Raw genomic sequence first — 12,500 nt, 5'->3', positions numbered from 1 at the left:
TGGAGCATTGTCCTGCATAAAAATCATGGTCTTCTTGAAAGATGCAGACTTTTTCTTGTACTACTGCTTGAAGAAACTGTCTTCTAAACACTGACGGTAGGTTTGGGGGTTTTGAGACCATCTTCAACCCGAAAAGGTCCAACTAGCTCATCTTTAATAATACGAGCCCATATCAGTACCCAACCTCCACCTTGCTGGCGTCTGAATTGAAGTGGAGCTCTGTGCCCGTTACTGATCCAGCCACGGGCCCATCCATCTGGTCCATCAAGAGTCACTCGTCTCATCAGTCGCTAAAACCTATCTATCTTCAGATATCTCCTGGCCCATTCTTGACGTTTCACCTTGTGTGTCTTGTTCATTGATGGTCTGGTTTTGGCTTTCGTTACCTTGGCCATGGCTCTGAGTACTGAACGCCTTGTACTTCTGGGCACTCCAGGTAGGTTGCAGTTCTGGAATATGACAATACTGGAAGATAATGGGTTCCTCATTGCTTCACTTTTGATTCTTCTAAAATCTTTGGCAGTTAATTTGTGTCTTTTTTTCTTCAATATATTTCTTGAGACCCTGTTGACTATTTCCAACAAAATGTTTAATGGTTATGTGATCACGCCCCCAATATCTTAGCAATTTTAAGAGTGCTACATCCTTCTGAAAGACTTTTTCCAATTTCTGACTTTTCAGAGTCAGTTAAATCTCTTTTTTTGGCCCATTTTGCCTGAGGAAAAGAAGCTGCCTAATAATTATATATACATTGATATAGGATATCATTGATATAGAGATATATCTCTTTAGGCCACACCCTCCCTAATTACTCAAATACACCTGATATGCTTAAATCATATCAGGTATTATAGTCAAAATACGCTTGTGCACACAGTATAGTTGCTTTAAGAAATCATGTGGGGGTGTGTTTCCCTCTCCCCTCTGTAGGGATCCTGCATGAAGATGGCACCCTGGACAACACAGCAAGCTGTATGAGACTGGCTGAAGTGGCTCTGGCCTACGCTCATGCCGGTAAATCTTTCACTCAGCAAATAAAATGGATAACCTGAACAGACTTGATGAACTGAATGAACTGCGTTTAGCTGACGCCTTTATCCAAAGCGACTTACAATTATGACTGAGTACAACTTGAGCAATTGAGGGTTAAGGGCCTTGCTCAGCAGCAGCAATTTTGCAGTGGTGGGACTTGAACCAGCAACCTTCCGATTACAAGTCAAGTACCTTAACCACTGAGCTACCACTGCTACCCTCTTGTTCCACCCAGGTTGCCAAATCATCGCTCCCTCAGATATGATGGATGGGCGGATCGCGGCCATTAAACAAGCTCTGATGTCTAACGACCTCGGCAACAAGGTCAGCAGTCGGAGGATGCCCAGACACTTCTTAAGCCCTTTTCCCTTGCATCCATCGCCAACTGGAGTGCATCACCTTTAGCACTGGTCAAAGGCTGACACTGATGAGTAATAATAATTGCTGTCATCTCTGCTTCATCTACCCAGGTCTCGGTGATGAGCTACAGTGCTAAGTTTGCCTCCTGCTATTATGGGCCTTTCAGGTACCTTTCCTCTGCACTGTATTGAGTGCCCCAAGTGGTAGTTTTTATCCATCCAGCTGAACAGCTGTTATTATCCATCTAAAATCCAGCTGAATTTAATCATGTATGTAATCTGGTTAAAATATTTGCCTTAAATGGAGTATAATGTTTACAGGGATGCTGCCCAGTCCACCCCAGCTTTTGGAGACCGGCGATGCTATCAGCTGCCCCCTGGTGCCCGAGGCCTAGCACTGCGTGCCTGTGTACGAAAATTCAAGTCCGATAAGCAAACCCGTTGAGGGTAGATATGCAATAAGTGTATCCTAAGCCTTTGTTGAGCTTTGATCATGTTTTGCGGTTTGTTAGGAGCGGGATGTGAAAGAGGGAGCTGATATGCTAATGGTGAAGCCGGGACTTCCTTACCTCGATGTCCTCAGAGAGGTTAAAGATAAGGTGTGTGTTGGAACCAGCCACGTTGCCATATTGCCATAGCAAACAAAACTGATCTTAACCATAGCACACAGGGCTGTTTCCTTAGTCATGGTAGTTGGGGTGGAGGTGCAGCTAGTGAACCACAACATAAACGTATTATTTTCCGTGTGTGGGTGTGTTGAGAATATAAACTTCCTCTTTGCCTCTGCTGCTGCTGCTGCTTGCTGCTGTCCCTGCGGGTAGCACCCCACTCACCCGCTGGCTGTGTACAATGTATCTGGGGAGTTTGCCATGCTGTGGCATGCTGCGCAGGCTGGAGCCTTCGACTTGCGCACAGCCGTCCTGGAGGCCATGACCGCCTTCCGCCGGGCAGGTGAGACGAGCATCGAAACCGGAAAGAGGTTCAAACCCATCAAGAATGGGTCTTCCAAAGTTTGGCCTGCATCCAGCATGCTGGATATCCCAAAAAGTACTGTAAATTATCCTGTCAGTGTTCAATAAATGGAATAATCTTGCAACCTAGTCAATAGACACAAGAGAAGAGATATTACCACTCTGTTTTGCTCATGCTAAGACAAGTCCTTGCAAAACTGTTTTAAAAAATAATGTACTTAAACAAGAAGGAAACTGATTTTGAAATGTTGTGCATGTGATCTTAGTGCAGCAGTGAAAACTCTGGCCATTTACAAGGGCAGTCCTGTATGTGAAAGAGTCGGTGCTTATAAAAATACTTGTGCCACTTAACGAATTTCTACACCTTGTTTTCTTCTTCCAGGAGCGGACATCATCATCACCTACTACGCGCCTCAGTTACTCACGTGGCTAACAGAGTGATGTGCGGCCCACTCTTGCAGATTGATTCAGATCTATGGTGTACTTCCCAGCATAGTTGTGATTTTAAAACTAAAACTTTTGGGATACAAAGCCCATCCAATATCATAAGACTGGGCTATACTGACCAAGGGTTAATATTTATCAAGCTGACAACCTCTTTGGATAAGTAGCTATGATCATATTAACTAAGCTGTTTTGGTTTTTATGATGAATATATAATTTTTCTTTTCTGAAATTTATAGTTAAATGTCAGGTTAATCTGTTTTTGTTTTAATGAGCACCATTTATCTGTCCTTTTCTTTTTGATATGATTTTACAGAATAAAACAGTAATGGATGCACACATCTGTACCATTTAAGTAATTCCAAGAATGTCGTTTTTGGATCTCTGGATTATGTTGGTGTGAATGGTATAAAAACAACAACAACAAACAAACAAACAAAAAAACCTCATGTTGCAAACAAGAATCATGTTGGAAAATTAGTTCTATCAGATTTTACTCCATTGCTCTGGGTTCCACTGGGGATGGCTGTGTATTCATACTATCAGAGCTGAATGAACCATCAGAAATACACCCCCAAATTTATGAGTTTAAGGGGAAGGGGGCAGGGTGCTCGCATCACACAAAATTACATTTTGCCCAGGATGATAGTTTTATAACTGACATTAATTCCAATATCATTCTCTGGTTCAGTGTTTTTTGTTTGTTTTTTAAATAGGTAGCATGTTGCCAGAGCCAAGCTGAATTGGCTAAGGTGTTCTGGAACCTGACCATGCTGCTCTGACTTTGCAGGCCAGTCAAGTTCTTCCACACCAAACTTGCTCATCCATGTTTTTATAGAACTTGTTTTGTGCACTGGTGCGCAGTCATGTTGTAACAGGTAGGGGCCACCCCCAAACTTCCCACAAAGTTGGGAGCATGAAATTGTCCAAAATCTCTTGGTATGCTGAAGCATTAACAGTTCCTTTCGCTGGAACTAAGGGGCCGAGCCCAACTCCTGAGAACAACCCCACATCATACACCCCCCAAATAAATAAATTAATTAATTTAAAAAAACTTTACACTTGGCACAATGAAGTCAGAAGAGTACAATTCTCCTGGCATCTACCAAACTCACTCATCCATCAGATTGCCATACAGAGACGCATGATTAGTCACTCCGGAGAACACGTCTCCAGAGTCTCTACAGTCAGAAGCAGTCTGCATGCCTAGGTGCTTGGTTTTATACACATGTTGCCATGGAAGTGATTGGAGCACATGAATTCAATGATTAGGATGCGTGAGTGAATACTTTTGGCAATATAGTGTATAGGATCAATTTACAGCACATGGGTCTAGTCTACCATAGTTGTTCCATTACTGAGGTGGATATCTCATATTTTTGATAAAGGCACACGACCAACGTCAGATTTCCATTTTTAAATGTATGTGGGGAAATAGATTATTTTATTGTAATTATAACTGTCCACGATATAATTATAATATTCTGTAATATAATTATTATAACTGTAGTTATAATATTCCACAATGAAGAATGATGGCCGAACGGAAAGAATTAAATTTAATTTTACCTCTGCATATTGATCAGAAAAGGATGTTTTTTGGACTTCTGATTCCTTTCCTTCTGTTTTAGTGGGAAGGACAGTGGCGGACACCGCTGTGTAGCCTATCCTCCATCCACTACCGTAATCATCTATTTTCCTGCGTTCGACTTTTTTGGTCCACAGTTTAGCCGGTGCAACCCGATATATTTTTGGTTTATTTAGTAACCTAACTTTGTGTTTGGAAGGTAAGATATAGTTAAAATAATTAGCTATCTGTATAATATTTTAAGAAATATATTTGCATATCTAGAATATGTTTATTGTGCTTAAGGAATGAATTACACGGAGCGCTCTCTTCCTTGTTAGCGGTTTTCAGTCAGTGTAAACAACGCTTTTAGTTGCTAAAATACGTTGCTAATTATTTTTCACATGTCCGAATCTAATGTGATTATTATAAGCATGGGATTGTAAATTTTATACAAGTTACATGAATTGTATGCTTTGCGAGATGACCTTAGCTAGCTAGCTAGCTAACCAGCTAGCTTTTAAATTCATGCTATAATCTCAATATGGTCTCAATTCTAACCTAGCTATCGAAGTTAGCAAGAGCGCTAAAGAAATAGCTGTTTACACCAATATGCTGCCAGCTAGCTTGCTGGTTATCTAGCTACTTATCGTGCTAAAATAGCTTTGTCTGCAAACTTGAGTTTGATTCAGTATTTTTGTATTACATCAATTAGCTAGCTAGCTACGTTAGTTGACATATACGTCTGCACGTCAACATGCACTCCCCCGTGGCAGAGATGGGCTTTAGAGTCTAAATGCAATTGTAACGTGTACTTATAAGGTAGTGTTTATTATAAAGTGGCTGGTGTCAGCATGTTTACCTATTCTTAAGTAAGCTTAAACTGCTAGCTTACGTTTCTCAAACACGTGTTGACTAGATTCACCATATGAACATGCTGTTTAGTTTTAGTTACCACCAATTAACTCTTGTGTTGTAATAGATATGTACCTGTTCAGTACTCATACCTCCTTTGACAGTTATATTTGAACCATAATGGGTGGTGATGCTCCTGCCACTACCTCAGGATGACAGGATGACAGGATGGCGAGTCCTGGCCTGCCAGACAGCCTGGTGCTGGAGATCTTCCTGCATCTGCCCCATGCTACCGTGCTGAGGGCCGGCCAGACATGCCTCCAGTGGTTCGCTGTGTCCCGGGACGAGTTCCTGTGGAGGGAGCTATTCTACACCTACTACCGCATCCCACGCTCTGTGCCCCGCCACCCAGGTACCGCAGCCAGAGATAATGGATAACTTTTGTGTTCATTTCACCTGTATTTTGTAGAAGGGCTTGTTTTTCCAATGTAGCAGTTAAGGTCAGCGTTGTCGTACATTTCTACCTAGAGTCAGCATTCATTCTTTGGGTTTGATGAAGATCGTCATGTGGGAAGCATGTACTAGGTTTCCAGTGTAATGCCAGTGTAAATGCAACATAAGATCTCATGCTTGTCTGTTATCACACTAATTACAAGAAGGGACCAAAGGCTCCATTAACCATGGTGCTGTGTGTTTGCTTTGTACAGCGGCTGTGTCGTGGTACAGGGAATTTAAGCGGCTCTATGACTGCATCCCCTGCGTGGAGGTGCAAGTGCTGAAGGAGCACCATGATCAGGTCCTGCACCTGGCCTTTTCTCACCGGGGACATCGATTCTCCTCCTGCTCCAAGGACTGTACGGTCAAGGTGAGATTTGCTCTGGGCTACAGCTAGAGCTTATCAGTAGCCTATAGAGCCTATCAGTAGACATACTTGGGTCATAACAACTTACTTACACATACTGTTATTAAGGCTGCATCATAGGTGTTGCTAACAATGGCACGTACATGACTAGCATCAGCTGTTTGAAACTGGTGGGGAAAAGCTGGTGGATATTGAACTTGTACACATACAAAGCTAACACTGTCATTAAAGTATTTAACTGCCATTCAGTTTTATTTGTGCAGTACAACAGAAACTGGGCTAACCAAAAGTGACGGTGGTAAGACAAAACTCCCTGGGAAACAACTTTTGTAAAAGAGCTTAAAAAGGGAATTGATCCTTTTCTGTGTGACATAGTAAAATCCTGACTTGAATAAAAATTGATTAAAATGAGTGGTAACTGGCCATGATGCAATTCCCATCATTAGCAAAATTACTAGCAACTAGCACTTTTTGGGGAACCATTCCTGTAACAGTAGTCAAAGCATAACTCCACTCAAAACCTTCCTCCTAAGTATACTTTAGTAGTTCCTGGTTTCAAAAGGAAACAGCCAGCCAGAGCCATTATGCAACAGGCAAAAGGAGAACTTGGATAATCACATTTGTCCCTGGTCCGGCAGCTTTGGGACACTGAGCATCCAGACGGTGACATCTCCCTGGTGCACAGTGCCAGCATGCGGCAGTTTAACTGGGGATACACACAGTTCTCACAGTTCAACAGCGACGACACCCTCCTGCTGGTGTCTGGGGTCTACCTGGGCCCCCAACCCTCCTCCTCCGGTGAAATAGCTGTCCTCAGCTTAGGTGAGATGCACTCGGCCTTGACCTCTCCTGCGAAGGCTTTCACCAAGATGTGTTTGATTGTGAGCCATGAACTAATCATCCTATCTGTTAGTAGTCAGTTTGCAGCACTGACTTTAACCTAACCCAGTCCATGTCCAAACAGAATTGTGCATAAGATTCACCAAGAGACATGCTAAATTCTCTTCCAAGCTTAGAGCATTACAAATGGAAAAAATAGAAACAAAGAAAGCTGTGAACTAAACTTGCATTTAGTTTAATCATTGCAATGCGTGCGCGCACACACCACACACACACACACACACACAGTCTAAAGGGATTATGATGTTGCCTTTACCCAACAAAGTGAGATGAACTGAATGCTTTCTGTAATATGTGTACCTTTGTTAATACTACTTGGGTACCATTTGCTGGGTCCCTAGAGAACTACACATTGCTGTCAAGAGTCAGGAATAAGCCCTATGACGTTTTTGGATGCTGGCTGAATGAGACTCACCTGATCTCTGGCAACCTGCACTGGATCGGCAACATGACTTCCTGCACAGTGCTTTGGCTCAACAAAGCATTCCAGGTTTGGCCTAAATAAAACCACCATGTGCTCTCTCCCAACTATCACTTTAGGTGTTTGGAACAGAGCAATAATTCATTCAGAGCAATAATTCAATAATTCATTCATCAACAGCAAGCATGATGTTTTCCCCCTCAGTCTTTTCAGTCAATGCTCTCTATCCTCTCACCAGGACATAGAGTCGGAGAACGTCAATGTGGTCAAGCGGCTCTTCAAGATCCAAAACATCAATGCCAGCACCATCCGCACTGTGATGGTGGCCCGTTGCGGCCGACACGACTCACCTGACCTGCTGCTGGACTATGAGGCCCAGTCGCAAGCCCAGCAGCACAGCGACTCACGGGAGCACCAGCCCCTGCTCTTTGATTTGGGAACTTCCGACAGTGAGGACACCGACAAAGATGAGCAGGAGGAGGAAGAGGGCGAGTGGGGCGAGAAGAAGTGCACGACGCACCTGCCCCACTTTGGCCCGTCTGGACTGGAGCACATCAGACATGTGGGGTTTTTGCAAGACTTTCACATCCCTTTTTTTTAATTGGTGCTGTTTTTGATGGTTTACGCTACGTGCGGCTGTCCACAGGGCCTTCGCGGTACAGCACAGGAGCGGGAGCTGGAGGCGCGGGTGGCAAAGTTGATGGGAAGCAGACGCACCAAAGCCCCAGACCCCAGCATGATGGCCCCCACCAGTCCTGGGGAAGGAGAGGACAAGACCTATCTACTGTTCACTACTGGCAGCCTTACATACTCGCCCCACCAAATAGGTGGGTGTTTCTCTGGGTAGGGTTAGTGAAAACAAAGCAGGACCAGTGGGAGAAAAGGATGCAAAGGGAGGGATTATCAGACATATATGGCAACTTAATGTGCTGCGCGTGTGGGTGTGTTTATCAGGTATTAAGCGAATCATGCCTGATCAGATGACAACATGTGGGCCGGTGTTGGGGGAAGAACGCAGCACTGAGGAATTCTTTGACTCACTTGATCACGTGATCGACATTCACGGCCACATAATCGGCATGGGCCTTTCACCAGACCACAGGTGGGCGTCAAGGCAGCTCAGACCCGCCTCCTAGCACAAAGCACCATTTATCAAAAAGACTTCTGTTACATCAAATTCACCCCATTTCAAATACCCTTACCAATGGCTGCCTATTTATTTATCTATCTGTTTATCTATCTGTTTATGTATTTATTTGTAATTACAGCCACAACTCTGGAGCATGCTGTTCCTCTGTATGAAAATAACCGAGCTGGTTTTCTAGAACATGTACCTCCCCTGCTGTTGGCTTTTCTGACGGCTCACATTCAACAGGTACCTGTACGTGAACAGCCGAGCGTGGCCAACAGGCTGCGTGATCTCCGACCCCATGTCCCCTCCACCCATCGCCGAGGAGATAGACCTGCATGTGATCGACCTGAAGAGCCTGCGAGAGGAGCGGCGCAGCCTCCGTGCCCATCGAGCCTTCACCCCCAACAACGAGTGCTTCTTCATCTTCCTCGATGTCAGCCGGGACTTTGTGGCCAGGTGAATTCTGCAGACCCACATGCAGTTTCGATAAATGTGCGGATGCATATTGTTCACATCCTGTTAATTAACTGTGACTCAAGTGACTCAAGTAATAGGCTATTATAATCTGATCAAATGTTTTAGTAATAATTAATGCATTTATGTGCATCATGCAAGTTTAATATATCACTGTTTACTTCTGATTCTTATAAGAGAAACCTAGTTACTGGATTTAGGCAAGTTATTCCATTAATCACCATTAGAGTACAGGAAGAGTGTTTGTTTTTTTTTTGTTTTTTTCTTCCCTCATTACCTCGAGCTTAAAATGTCAACACATCTGCTTTCCAAAATACAACTGTGTTTCACTGAAACTAAAAAACAACCTTGTTCGTATCTTAGGTCAACCAAAAGTGTCAACATTTACTCATATCAGAACACTAAAATTAGATGTTGGGGAATTAGTTTGCTGCTAACTAGAACTGTGAAAATTATAAAAAGATGGAGAATTATAAAAATCTGTGGATTTTTTATAAATACTTCATCTTGTAATTCACTGTAACCAGCACTTTTCCACTTGTTATACAGTAGTCATCTGCATCCTAGGTACAAAGCAAACATTTTGTCCAATTTATGGCACAACGGGCTTTATTTCAAGCTTGCAGACAAGCACATCCTGGAGATGTAATACCTATTGAATCACACCACTAAGAATCATAGAGATACTTTATGAAATGCTTGAGGCATTTGCAGATATGTTTCGTTTTTAGCTGTCATACTATGTGATTAACCTCCTTTGCTGTCCCCTAGCGGTGCTGAAGACAAACATGGCTATATTTGGGACCGCCACTACAATATCTGCCTGGCTCGCCTGCAGCACGAGGATGTGGTCAACTCAGTCGCGTTCAGCCCTGCGGACCAGGAGCTGCTGCTCTCTGCCAGCGATGACTCCACGATCAAGGTGTGGCGTTCGCCACGCATGGTGCGCCTGGCCCAGAGCCCATCGCGACGTCCCAGGCCTCGCAACCTCCTCTCCTCCCTGCTGACCCACAGGAACACTACATCTAGAGACAATGGCAATCCCTGAACAAGGACTGGACTCTAGGTAGGAAAGTGGGGATCCAACAGGCTTGATTTTAAAAACGCTCCAAGAATGGTGAGTTTTACTTTGTGAGATACACGCAGAGATGGTCTCGTGTGATAAGCCCATAGGATAGAATTAGATGGAGTATGAGGCAGGAGGAACAGCAGTAATGTGTGCCTCTGTATTCCTGTTTTGATGCTATACTTGGCATGTTTCAGAAGGTCTGTTTTAGGGAAGAAGCAAAATATGGCTGGGAGGGGATCGCAAACAAATCTTCCCATACATTACAGATGAGAGATGGGTCTTGAGCTGCCATTTTCATTAAATTAATTATGTTAGTTTGTGTTTGATGAGCACATCACATTAACGACCATAGGATTGGGCCATTGGCACAAAGACATTGAAGCCAGAGCTGAAACATAACACTATGTATGTAAGCATCACTTTTGCCATCCATATATGCTTGTCATATAATGAGTTCTTTTCCCAATGGATAATAAGTCTAAAGACTTAGATTCTAATTGATAATGATGTTTTAAACAGAAGCGATAGCAATTATTATTACGATTTCCGCTGTATTGAAAGAAGCACCTTTTCAACATTGCTACAGAGTGAATCTACACTGAATCCCCTCATGTTTTTTTTTAAATTAAATTACTTTGAATGCACAACACACATGGCTTTATAATTATAGATATTCTTCATTGTTCTCTGAAAGAAACACAAGTGTAATACCTGTACAATCACACCACTAAGAAACATGGAGATACTAGTTTTTTTCTAGGAATTCTTTATGCCAATACATAATTCCTGTGAATTTACTTTCAATATTTATTGAGGTTTTTAGCTAAGAGGCTTATAAGCACTCCATCGACATAATCAGATTTGAAGAATTCCAAGAACTGAATAATTTGAGCTAAATAATTTAGAAAATAATAATACAAAGACTATAGCTGGCAAGATGGTTTAACATTACTTCTAGGTGATGCTAAACGTGGCTGCACCTCTGAGTTTGGCTCTGCACAGTACTTTTGTTTGTTTTTTACATAAGTTACCATGATTTGAGGCAAGCGTGCAATTATTCCAGAAAGCATGATGCTAAGTGATGGGTTTCCATTACTTTCTTGTTACATTAGCCTCACAGCCAGTGCAAAACTAAAAACGCTAAATTTGAACACCATATATATCTGGGTTGAATAGTTAATTACATTTGGGATAAGTGGAAAATTTGTCATTTTTTCACCAACCTATTCCTTTAAACTGCCATGAAAAATAGAATGACAACAATTTTCCATAATTTCTATGTATGGAGCTGTTTATACTCAGAAGAACCTAGTTTACTGGAAACGTCATATTACCTCTCGCTTAGGACGGACGGTTGGGTCTTTAAATAACTTTCATTGGTGCATACTTATTTTTTAGTTTTTACCTGTTTTATAACTTTATCTTTGCTCACCAATTAAGCTAAAACATCCAACCCTATGTGATATTGTTGGAAGAATGATGGCCTAGGTTTCAACAGAGTTCAGTGTGCATTTTCAACAGTTAGGGTATGAAGCAGGTATATGTTGGAATGGAAAATTTTTTTAATATTTAAAATAAATTCTCTTCTTCCATTAATATTTGTGCTATGAGGATTTATGTTTAATTCCATACCCCCTTGTCTGTAACATGAGTACATAACATATTCATATTTGATTCATTAAACGTTTTCACAAATTAGTTATGCAATCTTTTTTTTGTTTTGTTTTGTTTTTGTACATTTTGCTTTTCGGTTGTCTAAGAAGTAAAAAAATGTACTTTTGTTGTGGGTTATATTTACATGTCGACTATATATAGTGTGCATGACTAACTTCAGGTGGACAATGAATGAATGATCAATGAAAATACAAACAAAAAATATTGAAAGAATATGGCATTGTTAACAATAACTAAGATACATTATTTGTCTGTTAGGTAATGAATCAGTTAATAGTTTAAGTAATTATTAATCAGATATCATATGCATTATATCAGGGAGGGATAAAACAAACAAAAAAAGGAATCCAAACAGCCATCCATCCACACCTTTTGGTTCATAATTTTCAAACGTTTTCTTAACTCATTTAGCAATAACTCACTTAGCAAAAATTACTTGATAACCCAAGAATGACAATTTGACACTTTGAAGAAAGCCCCTCACATATACTGTACAAGATGCTGTAGTTTTTCACTTCTTAGACTCATGGAAACTACACTAACCTTTTAACCCTTGCACAATAAGCAAATATTCCCACAATCTGACTACCCAATTAATAAAGTCGCCTGAAGTAAAAAGCCAAATTAATTTTATAGGGGTTTGGAATCCATTACATCTCTGCAGCTCATATTATACTGCATCCATGTAATGCTCAAGCCCTTACAAAATGACAACCATTCTTAAAATGTCATGAGGGTTG

General features: G+C 41.7%; 2 protein-coding genes across 3 annotated transcripts in view; both read left to right on the top strand.

Moving 5' to 3' along the window:
• Nucleotides 1-3,165, top strand: part of alad (aminolevulinate dehydratase) — a 10,462-nt gene extending 7,297 nt beyond the window's left edge. Inside the window, exons 6-12 of the mRNA XM_035527646.1 lie at nucleotides 931-1,014; nucleotides 1,268-1,356; nucleotides 1,503-1,558; nucleotides 1,713-1,800; nucleotides 1,904-1,990; nucleotides 2,213-2,342; nucleotides 2,745-3,165. Of these exons, the coding sequence (XP_035383539.1) occupies nucleotides 931-1,014; nucleotides 1,268-1,356; nucleotides 1,503-1,558; nucleotides 1,713-1,800; nucleotides 1,904-1,990; nucleotides 2,213-2,342; nucleotides 2,745-2,803 (593 nt within the window). The 3' untranslated portion in view covers nucleotides 2,804-3,165. The remainder of the gene's footprint in view (nucleotides 1-930; nucleotides 1,015-1,267; nucleotides 1,357-1,502; nucleotides 1,559-1,712; nucleotides 1,801-1,903; nucleotides 1,991-2,212; nucleotides 2,343-2,744) is intronic.
• Nucleotides 3,166-4,510: 1,345 nt separating this feature from the next.
• On the top strand, nucleotides 4,511-11,784 carry fbxw5 (F-box and WD repeat domain containing 5). 2 transcript variants are annotated; one of them, XM_027027114.2, is made up of 10 exons: nucleotides 4,511-4,593; nucleotides 5,393-5,640; nucleotides 5,936-6,093; nucleotides 6,729-6,912; nucleotides 7,332-7,480; nucleotides 7,650-7,973; nucleotides 8,058-8,238; nucleotides 8,366-8,513; nucleotides 8,787-8,999; nucleotides 9,789-11,784. In XM_027027114.2, exons 2-10 carry the CDS (start codon nucleotides 5,457-5,459, stop codon nucleotides 10,063-10,065), a joined length of 1,818 nt encoding a protein of 605 aa, XP_026882915.2. In that variant the 5' UTR covers nucleotides 4,511-4,593; nucleotides 5,393-5,456; the 3' UTR covers nucleotides 10,066-11,784. The 2 variants fall into 2 exon arrangements, with proteins under 2 accessions (XP_026882915.2, XP_035383216.1); XM_035527323.1 differs by having other exon boundaries at nucleotides 4,513-4,593; nucleotides 5,440-5,640.
• The last annotated feature ends 716 nt before the right edge of the window (nucleotides 11,785-12,500 follow it).

This window comes from Electrophorus electricus, chromosome 6 (assembly GCF_013358815.1).
Source record: "Electrophorus electricus isolate fEleEle1 chromosome 6, fEleEle1.pri, whole genome shotgun sequence".
NCBI classification, from domain to species: Eukaryota; Metazoa; Chordata; class Actinopteri; order Gymnotiformes; family Gymnotidae; genus Electrophorus; species Electrophorus electricus.
The sequence above is the reverse complement of the archived record's forward strand: the minus strand, read 5'-3'. Positions and strand labels throughout refer to the sequence as shown.